This window comes from Terrapene carolina, unplaced genomic scaffold (assembly GCF_002925995.2).
Source record: "Terrapene carolina triunguis isolate 2854851 unplaced genomic scaffold, T_m_triunguis-2.0 Scaffold42, whole genome shotgun sequence".
Taxonomy (NCBI): domain Eukaryota; kingdom Metazoa; phylum Chordata; order Testudines; family Emydidae; genus Terrapene; species Terrapene triunguis.
The window spans coordinates 32748114-32762136 of record NW_020664393.1 but is presented as its reverse complement, the minus strand read 5'-3'; the positions used below and the strand labels follow the sequence as shown (position 1 = coordinate 32762136).

The 14023-nt window shown below is 38.1% G+C and overlaps 1 protein-coding gene across 1 annotated transcript in view; it reads left to right on the top strand.

Annotated features, from left to right (window-relative positions):
• The window catches only part of COL19A1 (collagen type XIX alpha 1 chain), a 331665-nt gene that overhangs the window by 130427 nt on the left and 187215 nt on the right, over positions 1-14023 (top strand). The window contains exon 12 of the mRNA XM_029912234.1: positions 11053-11106. Within this exon, the coding sequence (XP_029768094.1) occupies positions 11053-11106 (54 nt within the window). The remainder of the gene's footprint in view (positions 1-11052; positions 11107-14023) is intronic.

Here is a 14023-nt window from a genome sequence, read left to right as displayed (position 1 = left end):
GAAGAAGCCAAAACTGTAAGACTGTCTTTTTAGCTTCAAGTCTGTAGCAGATTCCTCTTATAATTTTGTGTGGAAGAGAAATCTTTCTTAGGTGCACCTTTTAGGCATACAGTAAGCTTCAAACTGTGCTAGGACCCTATCAAAATCAATTCCGTTTGTGAATGAGAGCTTGAAATTATAAATATCTAGTCTTAGCACCAGCTAATAAGGTCACTTTCTTGGAACTGCTGAGGATGTCTGTATCCATTGCAGTCATATACAGCAAGAACCTTTGTTCAAAATGCTTCCATGATTCCTCCATATTATCTCTGAACCTTACTTCTGGTAGTGATTTCAGACCATCCATCATTTTTTCTGTTCTCTGCTAAAATAGTGAACAAGATTACCAATGAGTTCTAACGGAGGTAGTTGTTTTTGTGATATGGACAGGTGTTCAGTGGGACTTATTTCATGTAGTCTGCTGAAAAGGTATCAGATAGTAATAACCTTTTGAGAGTGTTGAACGGGGCTGTATTCGACCCAGTAATGTACAGGAGATACTTCCTGGAGCCAGCCTTTTCTCTTTAAACACTAGTACATACACTCCACACAGAGTCAAACCTCAGAGTGCCTGTTTCTTTTCGGACTCACGACTCCCTTCAGCTCTGGCTTTCATCTCCTTCATGTTTTTCAACTTCTTTCAGTCATGTGTAAATAACATTTACAAATTAAAGGCTCTTTTTGACTTGACACAGGCAACTTTCTCAAGCAGAGATCAGATTATTTTTAGCAGAAAAAAGATGATGAACACATTTAGAGAGAACTTGAACTTTGTCTCTGGCTTTCTGTCACAATCAGGGTTGCAGTCTCTTTGACAGGGACAAAGCATGGAAGCAAACTAGTGTTGCTGCTTTTTCTTTTTGGGCATATTAGTGCCTACCTGGTGAATAACTGAATTATCTTAAAAACAGATATTTCACCCATTAAAAATGACATTGCATATGTATGTTTTCTCTTGCAGCAATTTCATTATAAGAGATCCTTTAGTACAAGAAAAATGAAATTCAAAGAAAATCCATGTTGGTCTGCTATTCTGCCTATTTCTAGTTTCTTTTTTTACTAGTCTCAACTAAGTTCTGCTATATCTTCACTAAAAGAAGGGAAGGTTCAATTTAATTTAATTTAATTTCACCATTTCAGATTTATTTAACAGAAAAAGTGATCATTTATGTGTGGGTATATTGTCCCCAAACTTTCAAATGTGGATGCCTAATATGGGAGACTGGTGCATGTATCTGACATTTTTTTTCATTCTGTATTTACAATAAAAATAAGTATTCCTTTGCAATATATGCAAGGTATTCAATGTAAAAGATTAGGAAAAAAGATATAGACAAACAACAAATACATAAAAGTTGGCATCCTTCATATATATCCCTACTACTCCCTATGCACCCTTCTTTCTGAGTCCACGACAAGTCAATCTTTGCCTTTCCCAGATCTGCCCTCATAACTTTTACTTTCACAGGTAACTAACTTGCTGAAACCGTTTCACTATCTTCATGCTCTCAGCACAATGTTCCAAAAAAAAAAAAAAAAAAAAGGGAAACCACGTCTCACTCTAGAATGAACAAGTTAAATAAAATCAAAGAAATGCCTCTTTTCCAAACCGTGTTTGCTGCATATACATTCTTATGTTTTCATCCTTATCTCACTTTTCATTCTTGACCTCTGACCTCCATGCACTTCTATTTCTTAAGGAGATAACATATCAAATTGAGCAGTGTCTTACATTACTGTATAATGAACACATGAAACTATTACCACTATACACTTGCTTAATTTCTAAGGTTTGCAAAATGCTTGGACTGAAACTACTTTAAGCATTTAGTGTTGGGTTTTGTAACAAAGTTTAAACTTAGATCTGGTTCATTGAAAGATTTGTTATAGTTCAATAAAGTTTCAAATAAATTTGGACTAATTCATGGTTTTGCATTAAAAATTGGACAAAATTTGTGATTTCATGCTGGTTAAGCAGAAACCAGGTGAAGTCCAGTATTTTCACTGATTTGCAATTAGGTTTCCAATTTAAAATGAAACTTGGAATACAACCTTCATAGATCGAATCATGGAAAAATCTTCACATGAACTCCTGAAAAGCAAAACAACAGACTTCTCAATACAAAAATAAAAAGCATTCATACAGTACACACTCACCACAAAGGACTAAACATCACACCCCAGGATATTTCAGAAGTTTGGTATAGCCAAAAACTGCCACTGAACTTGCACATATAGTTCAGTAACATTGATAAAGTAATGTTTTTTTAGTCTAAAAACACAGAGGCAACAGATACCAACATAATCAAGGCCTGATAACCACATTACATAATCACAAATATAGAATGTGACAGTGTTTCTGTAGAAGTACTATAGAACTATATGCAGCAAGTTTCAGCCTTTGCAGAAAAGGCACTGCAGTCCATTGAGTAGTGCAAATATTAGACATTGCTTTAACCATCTGCAAAACATTTTTAGTGACTAAATAACAATAGCAATAGCCTGCCAAAGCCATGGAAAGTATTGGTGCCTAAAAAAATACAGCCCAACACATTCTGTGAAACCAATGCTCTTTGTCAACACCTGCCAGAAATAAATTGGTTTTTAGTTTTCCTTAGGAGATCAGCCTTGGGGGGGGGAAAAAACCCAAGTCTGTTCCTTTTACAGCAAAATCCTAACTCAACAATAACACAAAGGTGTTATAAACAGAAATCAAACTTCAAATTAAAAAATGTGGGCCACATCTTGACTCTGCTACATGGAAGTAAGGGGAATGTTAGCCCATTGCTCCCTTTGCTTTCCCCACAACTGTCACGCTGCCATCCCCCTCTGGGACATAAGGGGAGGCACTTTCTCTCCCAGTTACACTTCCTAGTATTCCAATCACTATGTATGGCAATACTGTAAGGTGTCTTTGAGATCACCACAGAGTCAGGCTCAGCAGTTGTATATAGCTGCTTCTGAGTGTCTGTTTCCTTGTCGTAGGATTTCATTTTTCCTCTGGAGCTTCAGCGCTTGACTGGATTGTGAACATATTTAGGGCTCTGAGAAGAAACCTGAATCAGGATCTGGCCCTGTATATTAATGTAAATATGAAGCGCCTTACCACCTTTTGCATATAGTACATGGTCTAGAAAAGAGGAGAAACCACAGTGATACCTTCTTTTTTCCCTGTTTACTTTAAACTATAAATATGGTATTAATATCCAGACTGATCAGAGTGTATTGTACTTTTCATCCAGTCTCACTTCTCATAACAAGAGACAAACAGCTAGTTCTCTTTTTCTCATGGTCAGCAGAAATGTTGGAGTTCTACATTCCTGGATCACTTTATGGAGCCACATCTTGTTACCATCAGTTATTAAATCACTATAATAATGTCTTTCTTTGTTAGCATTCTTTTGATGGCTAATGACTTACTGGAAGTAGCTGTTATCTCAACTTCCAAAAATGCCCAAGAAAACCCAATGACTTACATAATTGTATTTAGTTGTTTTGTTTTTGAAATTAGTATTGTGCTTGTTAAAAGTGTTGATTGACAACCCAGGAAACTAACATCCTTCCTTTGTCAATGGAACAGATGTGTCATGTATAGCAGTAGTATAGGCTTCCACGCACTGCCCCACTGTTGTGCTTCAACCCTGTTCTTGAGAGGATAGTTAATTCTTCATATCGATTTAATTCTGCTTAGACCTCCAACAAAAGTGTTCTGCCAAATAGTGTCATTTGTAATGGTAATTTCTGTTTATGGGGTATTTGTCCAATAGGGTCTAGACTGAGATCACCTGACAGTTCATTTAATGGATGGTAACAAGTTTCGGTTACTACCAAGTAGGGCTGAATTTGGTAGAGACAAAAGATTCTATATTCCGTTAACTTTTTCTGAACTAACAATTTCTTCTTAAGAAGAAGTAAATTTCGAGCAGGAGTGCACAACTTATATTTACAGTAATTCCAGAACACAATTCTGAAAAGTACCTTTTATCTCATCAGCTGATGTTGCAGTAATTTACCTGGAAGGTAATGTCTGTTGGTTGCCTTGAAAAATATCTAGTCCCATTAAAGAGTAGATTTTTTTTCTTTGTTCAAACAAATTCTCTCAGAATGAGGCATGCCCAATGTAAAATTTGAAACAATTGTAATTGAACATGAAATGCATTTATTTGTAATATTTATTTGAAGTACAACTAATGCACATCAGCACAGGCATTTGCTATTTAACATGTGATTTATTCACATTCACAAAAGAAAGTTAAAATACTATTACAGATTTTGGTACCATAGCCTTGGGGCCAAATTCAGCCATCAGGTAAACATATGCAATTTCCTTTAAAGCCAATGGAAAGTGAACCCACTTATCTGAGGGCAGAATTTGCATCAGTGATAACACAATTAAGGCTGAAGCTCAGAAGTTTGTATCTTTAGCTCATCCCTTTGTGTTTGAGTATTGTAATTCATATGATACAGGAATTCACATGGGTTGGAGCTGCTTTTTGGTACATCAGATGGTGTACACCACAATTGCACACTGGGCCAAATTTTTCAACAACAGTGGTGTTCCATGGGATTTAAGGCAGTACAGAATTTGCCATAATGGGGAGAGCTAAGAACAGCATTTCAGCCACTAATCCTACTTCATTTTCTGTTCTGGGCTATATTTTTGTGTGAATTTTCTTTTGTATTGTAATGTAATACCACATTAAAGTTTTGAAAGTTCAGAGTATTTTAGAATGCATACTACTAACTCAACAGAGTTCAATCTATTATAGTCTGTATAAATATGTATCAATGGACATTTTTAAAATGGATATCACCATGAAAAACATTTAGAGGCTTTACGACTAGGGCTGTCAAGTGATTAAAAAAATTAATTGCTGATAACTTATTTGTCAGATTTTAACCTTGGAATTGTTATTGCTTAGTAATAAACCCATATAAATCTTTTTCTTACGGAAAGGTTAAAAAAAAGTGACTGACTCTTATCTATGTCAACATAAATAGAAGTATTGTTTAGAAAAGTGAATGCAACAAAATATTTACTATAGAGATTTGCAAAGAAAAAGTTAAAATGGGGCTATTTAAAATGTATGTTTTACTGACAAGAAAGCAAATTGTTAGGCTGTGGCTAGCCCAGTGTAGTTTGACAGGGATCAGAGGGTATTCTTAGTCTTGGTCATTGTCTCCTTGTACTCAAGTATGGAGAGCATCTATAGCCAACAGCAATGTTAAACTGCTCCAAGGGATGAGGTGGTGTCACCACGCTCCTTTCATCCTGGCCAGTGGCATAGGGGGAAGCATATCTTGCACCCTTTTAAAGGTGTATCAGCTGCTGCTTCTTTTCTGGGATACCACTGTCCCAGCACTGCCAGAGGCATTCTGGCTTAGTCAGTGAGAATGTCATTGGGATGGTGGGCCTTCACAACCCCACCCCTGCATGATTCTGACTATAAAAGCCAGAAGAGAGCCCTAAGGAATGTTTTCAGCCCAATGTTTCAATTTGGTAAATTCATATCATCTGCAGGGAAAATTAGTGAATATTTGCTATAGCTGGATTCAATTTATTAGGAGTTCTGAAGAAAGAGTCACGAGGAAGATAAATTAATCTTCAGATACAGCACACCACCACAAATACATCTGTAATAAAGCATATAAGATTATTATATGCAAAACTAGCTTTAACTAGCTTTTAAAGATGTAAAATAATTCACTCTAAAATCAGGAATTTCCAAAAGTCAATGTTTATGCCTCAGCACTAAGTAATGTTGCATAGCCTGCATATTTTAAAGAATAGATTGGATAATATAAAGAGAAATATGTTAAGATTTTTATTTAACAAGGAAATCAGAAATAGAAAATAAGTAATGTTGACAAGGTAACGCTGCAGAACAAACCTTAATTTTTGGAGTTTCCTGACATGTTTTTTGATCTCTTAATTTTGTATTAATTATAGATTTTGTGTGTAATTTAAAGGTGGGGAAAAAAGAAAAATTGGAGGGAGGAGGGAAAGGCAGGAAAACATACTTCTAAATTGAAACATCACCATAACTGGTTCATCTTAAACTCAGGTAGCCTTACCTGAGGCATCCATAACAAACACCTCCTTAACTGACGGAGTCTTTGGTGAACATATTGTTGACATAAACTTCTTTTAACTGAATCATCCTTAACAAATACATCTTTACTTTAAGGAATCCTTATCGCTGTCCTTAACTGAACCATCTTGAACGAACAGTCCCTAAAATGTAGCAGAAAAATGAGAGATTTTTTTAACAAGCTTACATGAAAATACCAACTTTAAATGCTTAAATTATAAAAAATACTGTAACAATTGGGTTATTTTCCCTTCTTCGGGACAGACTGTAAAAACAAGCCAAGGTTGATATTTTCAGCTTCAGTTGCTTTATGTAAGCAGAAAATTCTCACTTGGAACATATGAGGAAATGTAGATCTCTTCATGCTAACACACCCAAAAACCAGCAAGCTCAATTTTGCTCAAACTCTCCCTCTCTCTCTCTCTCTCTCTTTTTTTTTAAAACATCTATTTGGGTTGGGACCAAGGTTGGAAAAGACCATAAAAAGGATCTGCGAGAGTAATGGCTAATTGATTAAGTGGAGTTTAGAATAAAAGTTAAAACTGAGGCTTAACTATAGCAGTTGCTATGGGAGACTTCAATAATATTTTAAATGCAATGGAAAATTGGAGTTGGTAGTTGATACTCTTTTTGACAACTTCTTGTGGAGGCTGAGGGCAAAATCCTGGCCCTGTGGGAGTGTTCCCACTGACTTCAGTAGGGCCAGGATTTCACACACGTATCTTCAGCTATACTGAAGCAACTCCACTGCCTAGTTGTGTGAGTGTAATTGAAAGCAGAATTCAATCCAGGAAATACAATCTCTGCACATAATTCAATATTGTAATGTTGGATTAGTTTTAATTAACAGGCACACAGTACTTCCAGCATTGTAATGCTATTTTGCAAGTATTCACAAATTAACTTTAATTGTCCCATCTGAAGATGTTTTGAGCAGGCAGGAACATTGGACTTAAAATAGCTTTTAACACTTTTTTTGTGTGCAAACCTAAAATGTATTCAGCAATGTGGACTATTTAAAACTCTTACGACACTTTACTGAATGTTAAATTCTGCAGATTGGCTACATTTTAAGATAAGTCATGAAGTTTATAATGTATATTATAATGTCAGGAATGAGCAAGATAACTTGGCTTAATTTACGTAGGAGTAAGTGATGAGAATCAGAACTCTGTTTTATAGGAATTCTTGCTTTGCAGAACGAAGAGAGAAACAATCCACAGAATAATGTTTGTCATATGTTTGTGAATGAAAGTAATTTAATCTACTGAAAATTCAATATAAATTCACATGAAAATCATACAGTGCGGCAGACTGACCTAGGTTCTTTGGATGCTGAAGGGATCCTGGCCTGTCTGCTAAATGATCTTTGCTTTTGTCTAAACAACCAATGAGCATTTTGAAGTCTGACATCTTTTGAATCATGGAAACTGGAATATTTGTATCTCTCACCTGTACCCAGCAGGCACAATCACCACACTACCACCCCTTTGCGGCCTGCGCCACTCATCAGCATTTAAAACTATTGTCTGCCTGCAGTAGGGAGGAGGAGTGTTTTCTAAGGCATAGCACAGGGATCGGCAACCTTTTGCATGCGGCTTGCCAAGGTAAGCACCCTGGCGGCCGGGCCAGTTTGTTTATCTGCCGCGTCCGCAGGTTCGGCTGATCACGGCTCCACTGGCCGCGGTTCGCCATGTCAGGCCAATGGGAGCTGCGGGAAGCGGCGTGGGCAGAGGGATGTGCTAGCCGCCGCTTCCCGCCGCCCCCATTGGCCTGGAGCGGCGAACCGCGGCCAGTGGGAGCTGCAATTGGCCGAACCTGCGGATGCGGCAGGTAAACAAAGCGGCCCGGCCTGGCCCCCCAGGGGGCTTACCCTGGCAGGCCGTGTGCCAAAGGTTGTCGATCCCTGGTATAGCAGATCATCTTGGCTTGTGACCCAGCTTTTTCATCCAGGTTATATGGGTGGTCTAAATTTGGATTAGACAATCTGAGGATGTATGTTATTTCTGCCAATGCAGAATGAAATCTGGAAAGGTATACTGTACTCAGGCTTGTATAGACTTCATTGGGTTCACAGAGTAACGTCACTGTTGAAGCAGCACTGCACATATTTATCCCATTTTCCATGTATATAAAATACGTAAACAAATAAAGATAAACCATAAAAGGAAAAATATTTCCTGATATTCAAGTGATATTTTTAAATCTCCTAGAAATATATTAGAAAATGAAATCTTAAAATAATTCAACTACAGTAATGAGATGTTGTTGTAAATATATTATTGTACTTTTGGAAATTCTGGCAAACTGTAACAATAATTTGACTATTGTGAGTTGAAAAGGGGGAAACCAGCATTAAATTTCCAAGGTGTCAGAATGATACAGAACAATAGAAATCTAAAAGATTTGTTCTTATTTAATTCAGTTTCTTCTGAAGTCTTACTTAAGATATTTAAAAACAATATTCATTTTGGGGCTTTGCTTACATTTTAAGCTGCCTGTCAAGGAATATTATGCTCTTGAACATAAGTCCAGAGACAAAACAGAGCTTAGCTGATAGCTAAAATGTACTACCGACATTTTAAACAAGGATTTTTAAAATTTCTAGAATGGCCTGCTGGCATTAGTTTCCCTCCCTTCCTCCATCCCACTTCTTCCCCCACCCCCCCAATAAATAAATAAACATGAATCCATGAAAGTCTGGTTTGAACTGCAGCTTTGACCAAATATAAAAGTATAGGGATGCTTAAGGAAAAGCCTTCAATGGATATTTTAAGTTAATATATAATATTGTTTTTTATGAACTAGATGGACAAGAGTTAAAACAAAGAACTACCTAGAGGCTTCTAGTGTGGGGGGTCCATTAAATATACAGCCCTGTTGATGCTAATTTACTGGTAGGCTTCAGTTGTTTAAGAAAGCTCATATCAACTCATTTTGCAAAAATTATCTTCTATTATTAGATGAAATGCCTTCTGTTATTGCCACTGGAGGAATAGCTTTGAATCAGGGTTGTGTCACAAATGGAATTAGTTGATCTCAGTTCTATAGCATTTAGCTAACAGAATTATGAAGATTATACTGACATAATGAATAGGCTTTGGTCAGACCAGAGTAGTCCCCTTGAGATGACTGAGATTCAGTGCACTGCTGTTCTCTTTCTTTGGTTGACATGAAGGATTTGATCTTCAGTACAGCCTGTCCCCATGGTTTTGTGGGAATTATTCTTATTACTTGCAAAGCTCAGTCTAGCTGCGTTTACTGAGCAGTTTAGCTTTGTTGGTTCTGGAAACCGATCTCCGATTAATTAGGCTGCTTAAGCAGAAATCTCTGTCACTCCTGATGGAACCTGTATTAAGGAGAATGGAGTGGTAGACGAGTTTGTAAAGAACTGAATCTCTTTCGTCTAACTTTAAAATAATATTTTATTGTGTAATTAAGAGTTCATATGGGAATATGTGAACTAGCCTATATCCTTCTAGTCTACAGAATCCTTCATGCACCATTTTCCTTTCCATTCTCAAAATAAAGGTATTTCTGTGAGTGTTGTACTTAAAATAAATATTTTAAAGATGTGAACTGTTTTTTTAGGTGAAATCGAAGAGCCATACAGCATTACGGATTAAAGGCAAAGAAACCCTAAAAGCATCTAGTAATTTGTAGGACATTTCTCTCATACAGCGATATAAAACGTGAACTCAGAATAGTCATTCCTAAGAAAGATTTTCTTTCCCAATATGTTAAATTATAGGAAAATTTTATGTTGTTACATGCAGATTAATTGTGTTACTGCAAAGAGTTACATTAACAACATTGTGGACATTACTCTCAATGGGAAGTATTCTAGGGAAAGTGGGAGCATTCCTGTTCTTATTATTCCTGTTTAATATCTATATTATGGTAACATCCAGATGCCGCTATCAGGATAGTGCCCCTATTGTGCCAAACATTATACAACTACGTGTGAAAACACCACCCCTGTCCTGAAGAACATATACTTTAAGAAAGAGTAAAACATGCCTTTTTTACATCACCAGTATTTGTTAGACTTATAGAAATAAGTGGAAGTCTAATAAACCGTTCAAATTTATTTTAAATTGATTAGCTATCCTATGGTTATCCATGGAAAATAAAATGTTATGCTAAAAAGAATATAATCCCAATCTTTGGTCTTAAATTAAACTCCAGATTATGTTCCAGTAACAGATTCAAATCAACATGTGGAGTTCATTTCCTATTGGAACTTACAATATAAATATTTAAGACCACATGTGGTGCTAGTGATAATTGTCGTAGCAGGCCATTCTGACAGGGATCTGAGGAGTGATTGCAAATACTTATTCTCCATCTAAATGTAACTTTCTACTTTTTAAATTGTTTCTTGGCACACAGTTAACAAATATTAAATTGAAATAATAAACCAGAATTTTCACATGTGGTGGAGGGGGAAGTAAATTATTTCAGTCATATAGGAACTTTCTTATACATTTCTTAGTCAAACTCAGTATCAGAATACACTATTTCAGCTGGCAGAGAGAGAGAGAGAGTGACAGTCCCCGGACCTCTAACAGATGACTCTCTAATGGAGTAATTTTGTCTGTTTCTATTAAACATCCGTCCATCCACATTTTTTGAGTGCAACATTGCAAACATGAATACTTACATGGTGTTCAATGCCTCTTGCGAAGTACTGAGCATTAGCTCCCCAGATACTTGGCACCTTGTGTGGTGGTCAGGCTCTTAATTTGGATGAAACACCTCTTGAAGTGTCAGGAATAGTTTTCCTATGCTGTCAGCAATAGATATATTGTACTGTATATAGAGCACAGTAATGAATATGATGATGTTTTTCCCATAATGCAGTTTTCCAACTGAAAATAATTTTTGTTGATAAAACTAAAATGTATACTCCTCCTCCTAGGGTGAGAAGGGAGATCAAGGAGAACCGGGACCTGAAGGCATGCATGGAAAAGATGTAAGTTGACTGATAACAGCAGTCTATCATTTATAACCGTTTAATGCTTACATATAAATAGCTTACATTATAAATTATATCCTCCAATAGAAAGCAGAAGACAGAATTTAGAGTTTAGAGAAATTAGTTTAGAGAATACACATGCTGCGTTGAAAAGTAACAATGGATTTCCTCTATAACTCTTTGACTGTCTTCCGTTCTAAAACTTTCTTGATTAACTGTTAAAAAAGGAGAGAGAGAGAGATTATTGTCTAAAATGCCCAAAAGAGTCATCATTCCTGTTAGGTTTTAATCTGACTGATTTGAATGAGGTTAAACATAAAATGAAACAGTATAATGTAATGTAACAGTAGAAAATGTTACTTACACAGAAACAATGAGTGTCTGGTAAAGCAGTAAAAATAACTACTATACCTTAGGAAAAGAGAGAGAAGGGGTTTTGAAAGTCTGTAGAGCTTGGGAGCTAAACTGGGGAAGAAAATTTCAGGAGCAGGACTAGGAAACATTTGTGTGAGGTTTGAGATCATATAATGGGGGAGTCAGAGGTCAGGGAGCACCTAAGAATTACTGCTCAGGTGCCATGAAGGAAAATGGAACAAGTTTGTAGGTTGGAAATGAGCCCTGGGGATGTGTGTGTGTTTTACTGTTCATTTGTTTGGGATTTTTTGTGGGGGAGAGGGATCTTTTGGAGCCAAGGAGAAGCTGATGCTGAATCCCTGATGTCTGAGAAGGAAAAAGGGTTTGCTGGCTAGGGTCAAAGGTGACTATAGGGCAAAGGAGTTTTGTATTTGGAATAGTGTGCAGCAGTTAATCCAGATTTCTGTTGCACCAGAGGCTTCCCCCAGCACTTAACATTTCATAGGGACATGCCAAGGCACTTGATTATGTGGGCAGCCTCTTAGCTGTCTCCCACATTGCTGCACAAAGCATTGTGCATATGCTGGAGAATTCAGCAAGATGGTTTTAGGACCTATCCCCACCCCCATGCATCCTCTTCAGGAGTATCATCATGTCTCTTTTACAAGCCAAGTCTGTGTTTTGCTGGAAGTCTGGGATCTCCATGGGGAAAGCAGCAGGGCTGCTTTAAACCATCATTGCCAGTCTGCATCATACCACAAAGACTTCAAACATGTTCAGGTAAAGGGAGAAAAATTCCTTCAGCATGGGATCTCTTGCAGAAAACTAGTATCTGTCATCTGAACCTTCCTCACTTCTTCCCTGCACCCCCTTCTCCCTTGGACTGTGATACCCCTTAAGAAGCTGCTCAGGTGAAGGGCATAATACTGGCACCCTTTCCCCTTAGTGAGTCCTACTTCTGCCTGAAAAGAAAGGAAAAGGGGAGCAGGCAGAAAATCTTGATTTCTTTTTTCCTCCCCAGCTCAGTCCCAAAATGATGACTCAGAAGGTTTTAACAGCAAGACTACAACAAATTATTTATTTTGCCCTCTTAGGTCCCCTTTGTGACCTTCTAGGCTAGGGTCAACCTAGGTTAGGTCCTGATTCTGCAAGGTATAAATTCTGCAAATGTAGAGAGCCTGTAATGGGTATTGATGCCACTTAGCACCTCACAGAAAGCTGTCAAGTACATTGGAGGAGCTGAACCTGAATGTATAGATTCTGTTGAAAACTAGAAACATTATCAGGATCAGATCTGGAAGGCAGGAGAATTAGTTAGTGAAACACTTGGCCAATGGTGTATGCCCTGTTTGCTAATAACTGTGAACAATGAGTATCATTAATTGCATTGAAGCCTGACATGCAGTTTATAGCTTTTTTAAACATGCTTCCCATTTATGACACTCTTTATTTCAATTGGCTTTTTTATATAGTGTATATTCTTTGCAGAAAAGTTTTTTTTTTCTTATATTAGGGAGCTATATTTTTATACCAGAATCCAGTTTTTCTGCAGCCCACAATTCTTGATGTCTGGGCTGCTCTTGTCTCTCTGGAACTCATGGAGGCAGAACACCCCCCTCAGTGCTTGCTTGCTTCCAGTTTCTCTGCCTCCATGGCAGCATGTGGATGCTGGTTTTTACAGCTCCCGCCTTCACATCTGCCTAAGGGGGGCTTTTTTTGAATTAGGAGCAGTGGTGAGCAGTGATCCCTCTCCTGCCTTAGGTCAATTTTTTAGCCAGCTGTTACACCCGTCAAAGCCTCCTTGCTGGCTCCTCCTTCCCAGGTATGGTAGAGCAGCCTAAAAAGCACCAAATGAAAGCCAAATGGTGCTCCATCATGAGACTGCCTTCCTAGGCTTGAGTGAGTTATGCCCTGCCTGCACCCAGCCTTCCATCTCTAACTCTGTTTGGTGCTGGGGCTATGGGTCAGATAGGACGGTGGATTCCCTTACTCACCAGAGCAACATGACTCTGACATGGGAAAAATGGACCAGGAGTCTAGGGGCAGAGCAGGGAAAGGATCAAAGAATAGGAGCATCCCTGTCAGCTAACTCAGAGTTAAGTCCTAAGGAGCCGCTGAAGAAGAGAGAGGGCAGACATTGTGGGATCACGAACTCTCCATCCCTCCCTGTCCCCCAGGGAGAGTGCCCTGGAAAAAGAAGCAGCCCCTCTTCTTCCCAATCTGGCCAGGAGGACTCTGGAAGCATTCCCCCACCCCGAGTTGAATGGGACCATGTAGGTGGACTCAGAAAGAGATCTTGTGAGAGGACTTCAGGCCCTCAGCAAGGCTAGCTGTGGAGGAGCACATATGCTCTCTAAGCAAGCTAAAAAGTTTTAAAAAATCAAGGGAGGTGACAAAGGAGAAGAAAACGTATAAAAGGTTTAGGAGGTCTGAGACCTCTGACTCCTCTTCTTCCTCCCCCTGCTCCTCAGAGGACGGTGCATTGACGGTGTGATTTCCCGATCAGCACCAGGGAAAGACTCAGCAAATGTTTTTTCCTCTGAGCAATTTTAGGCCATGT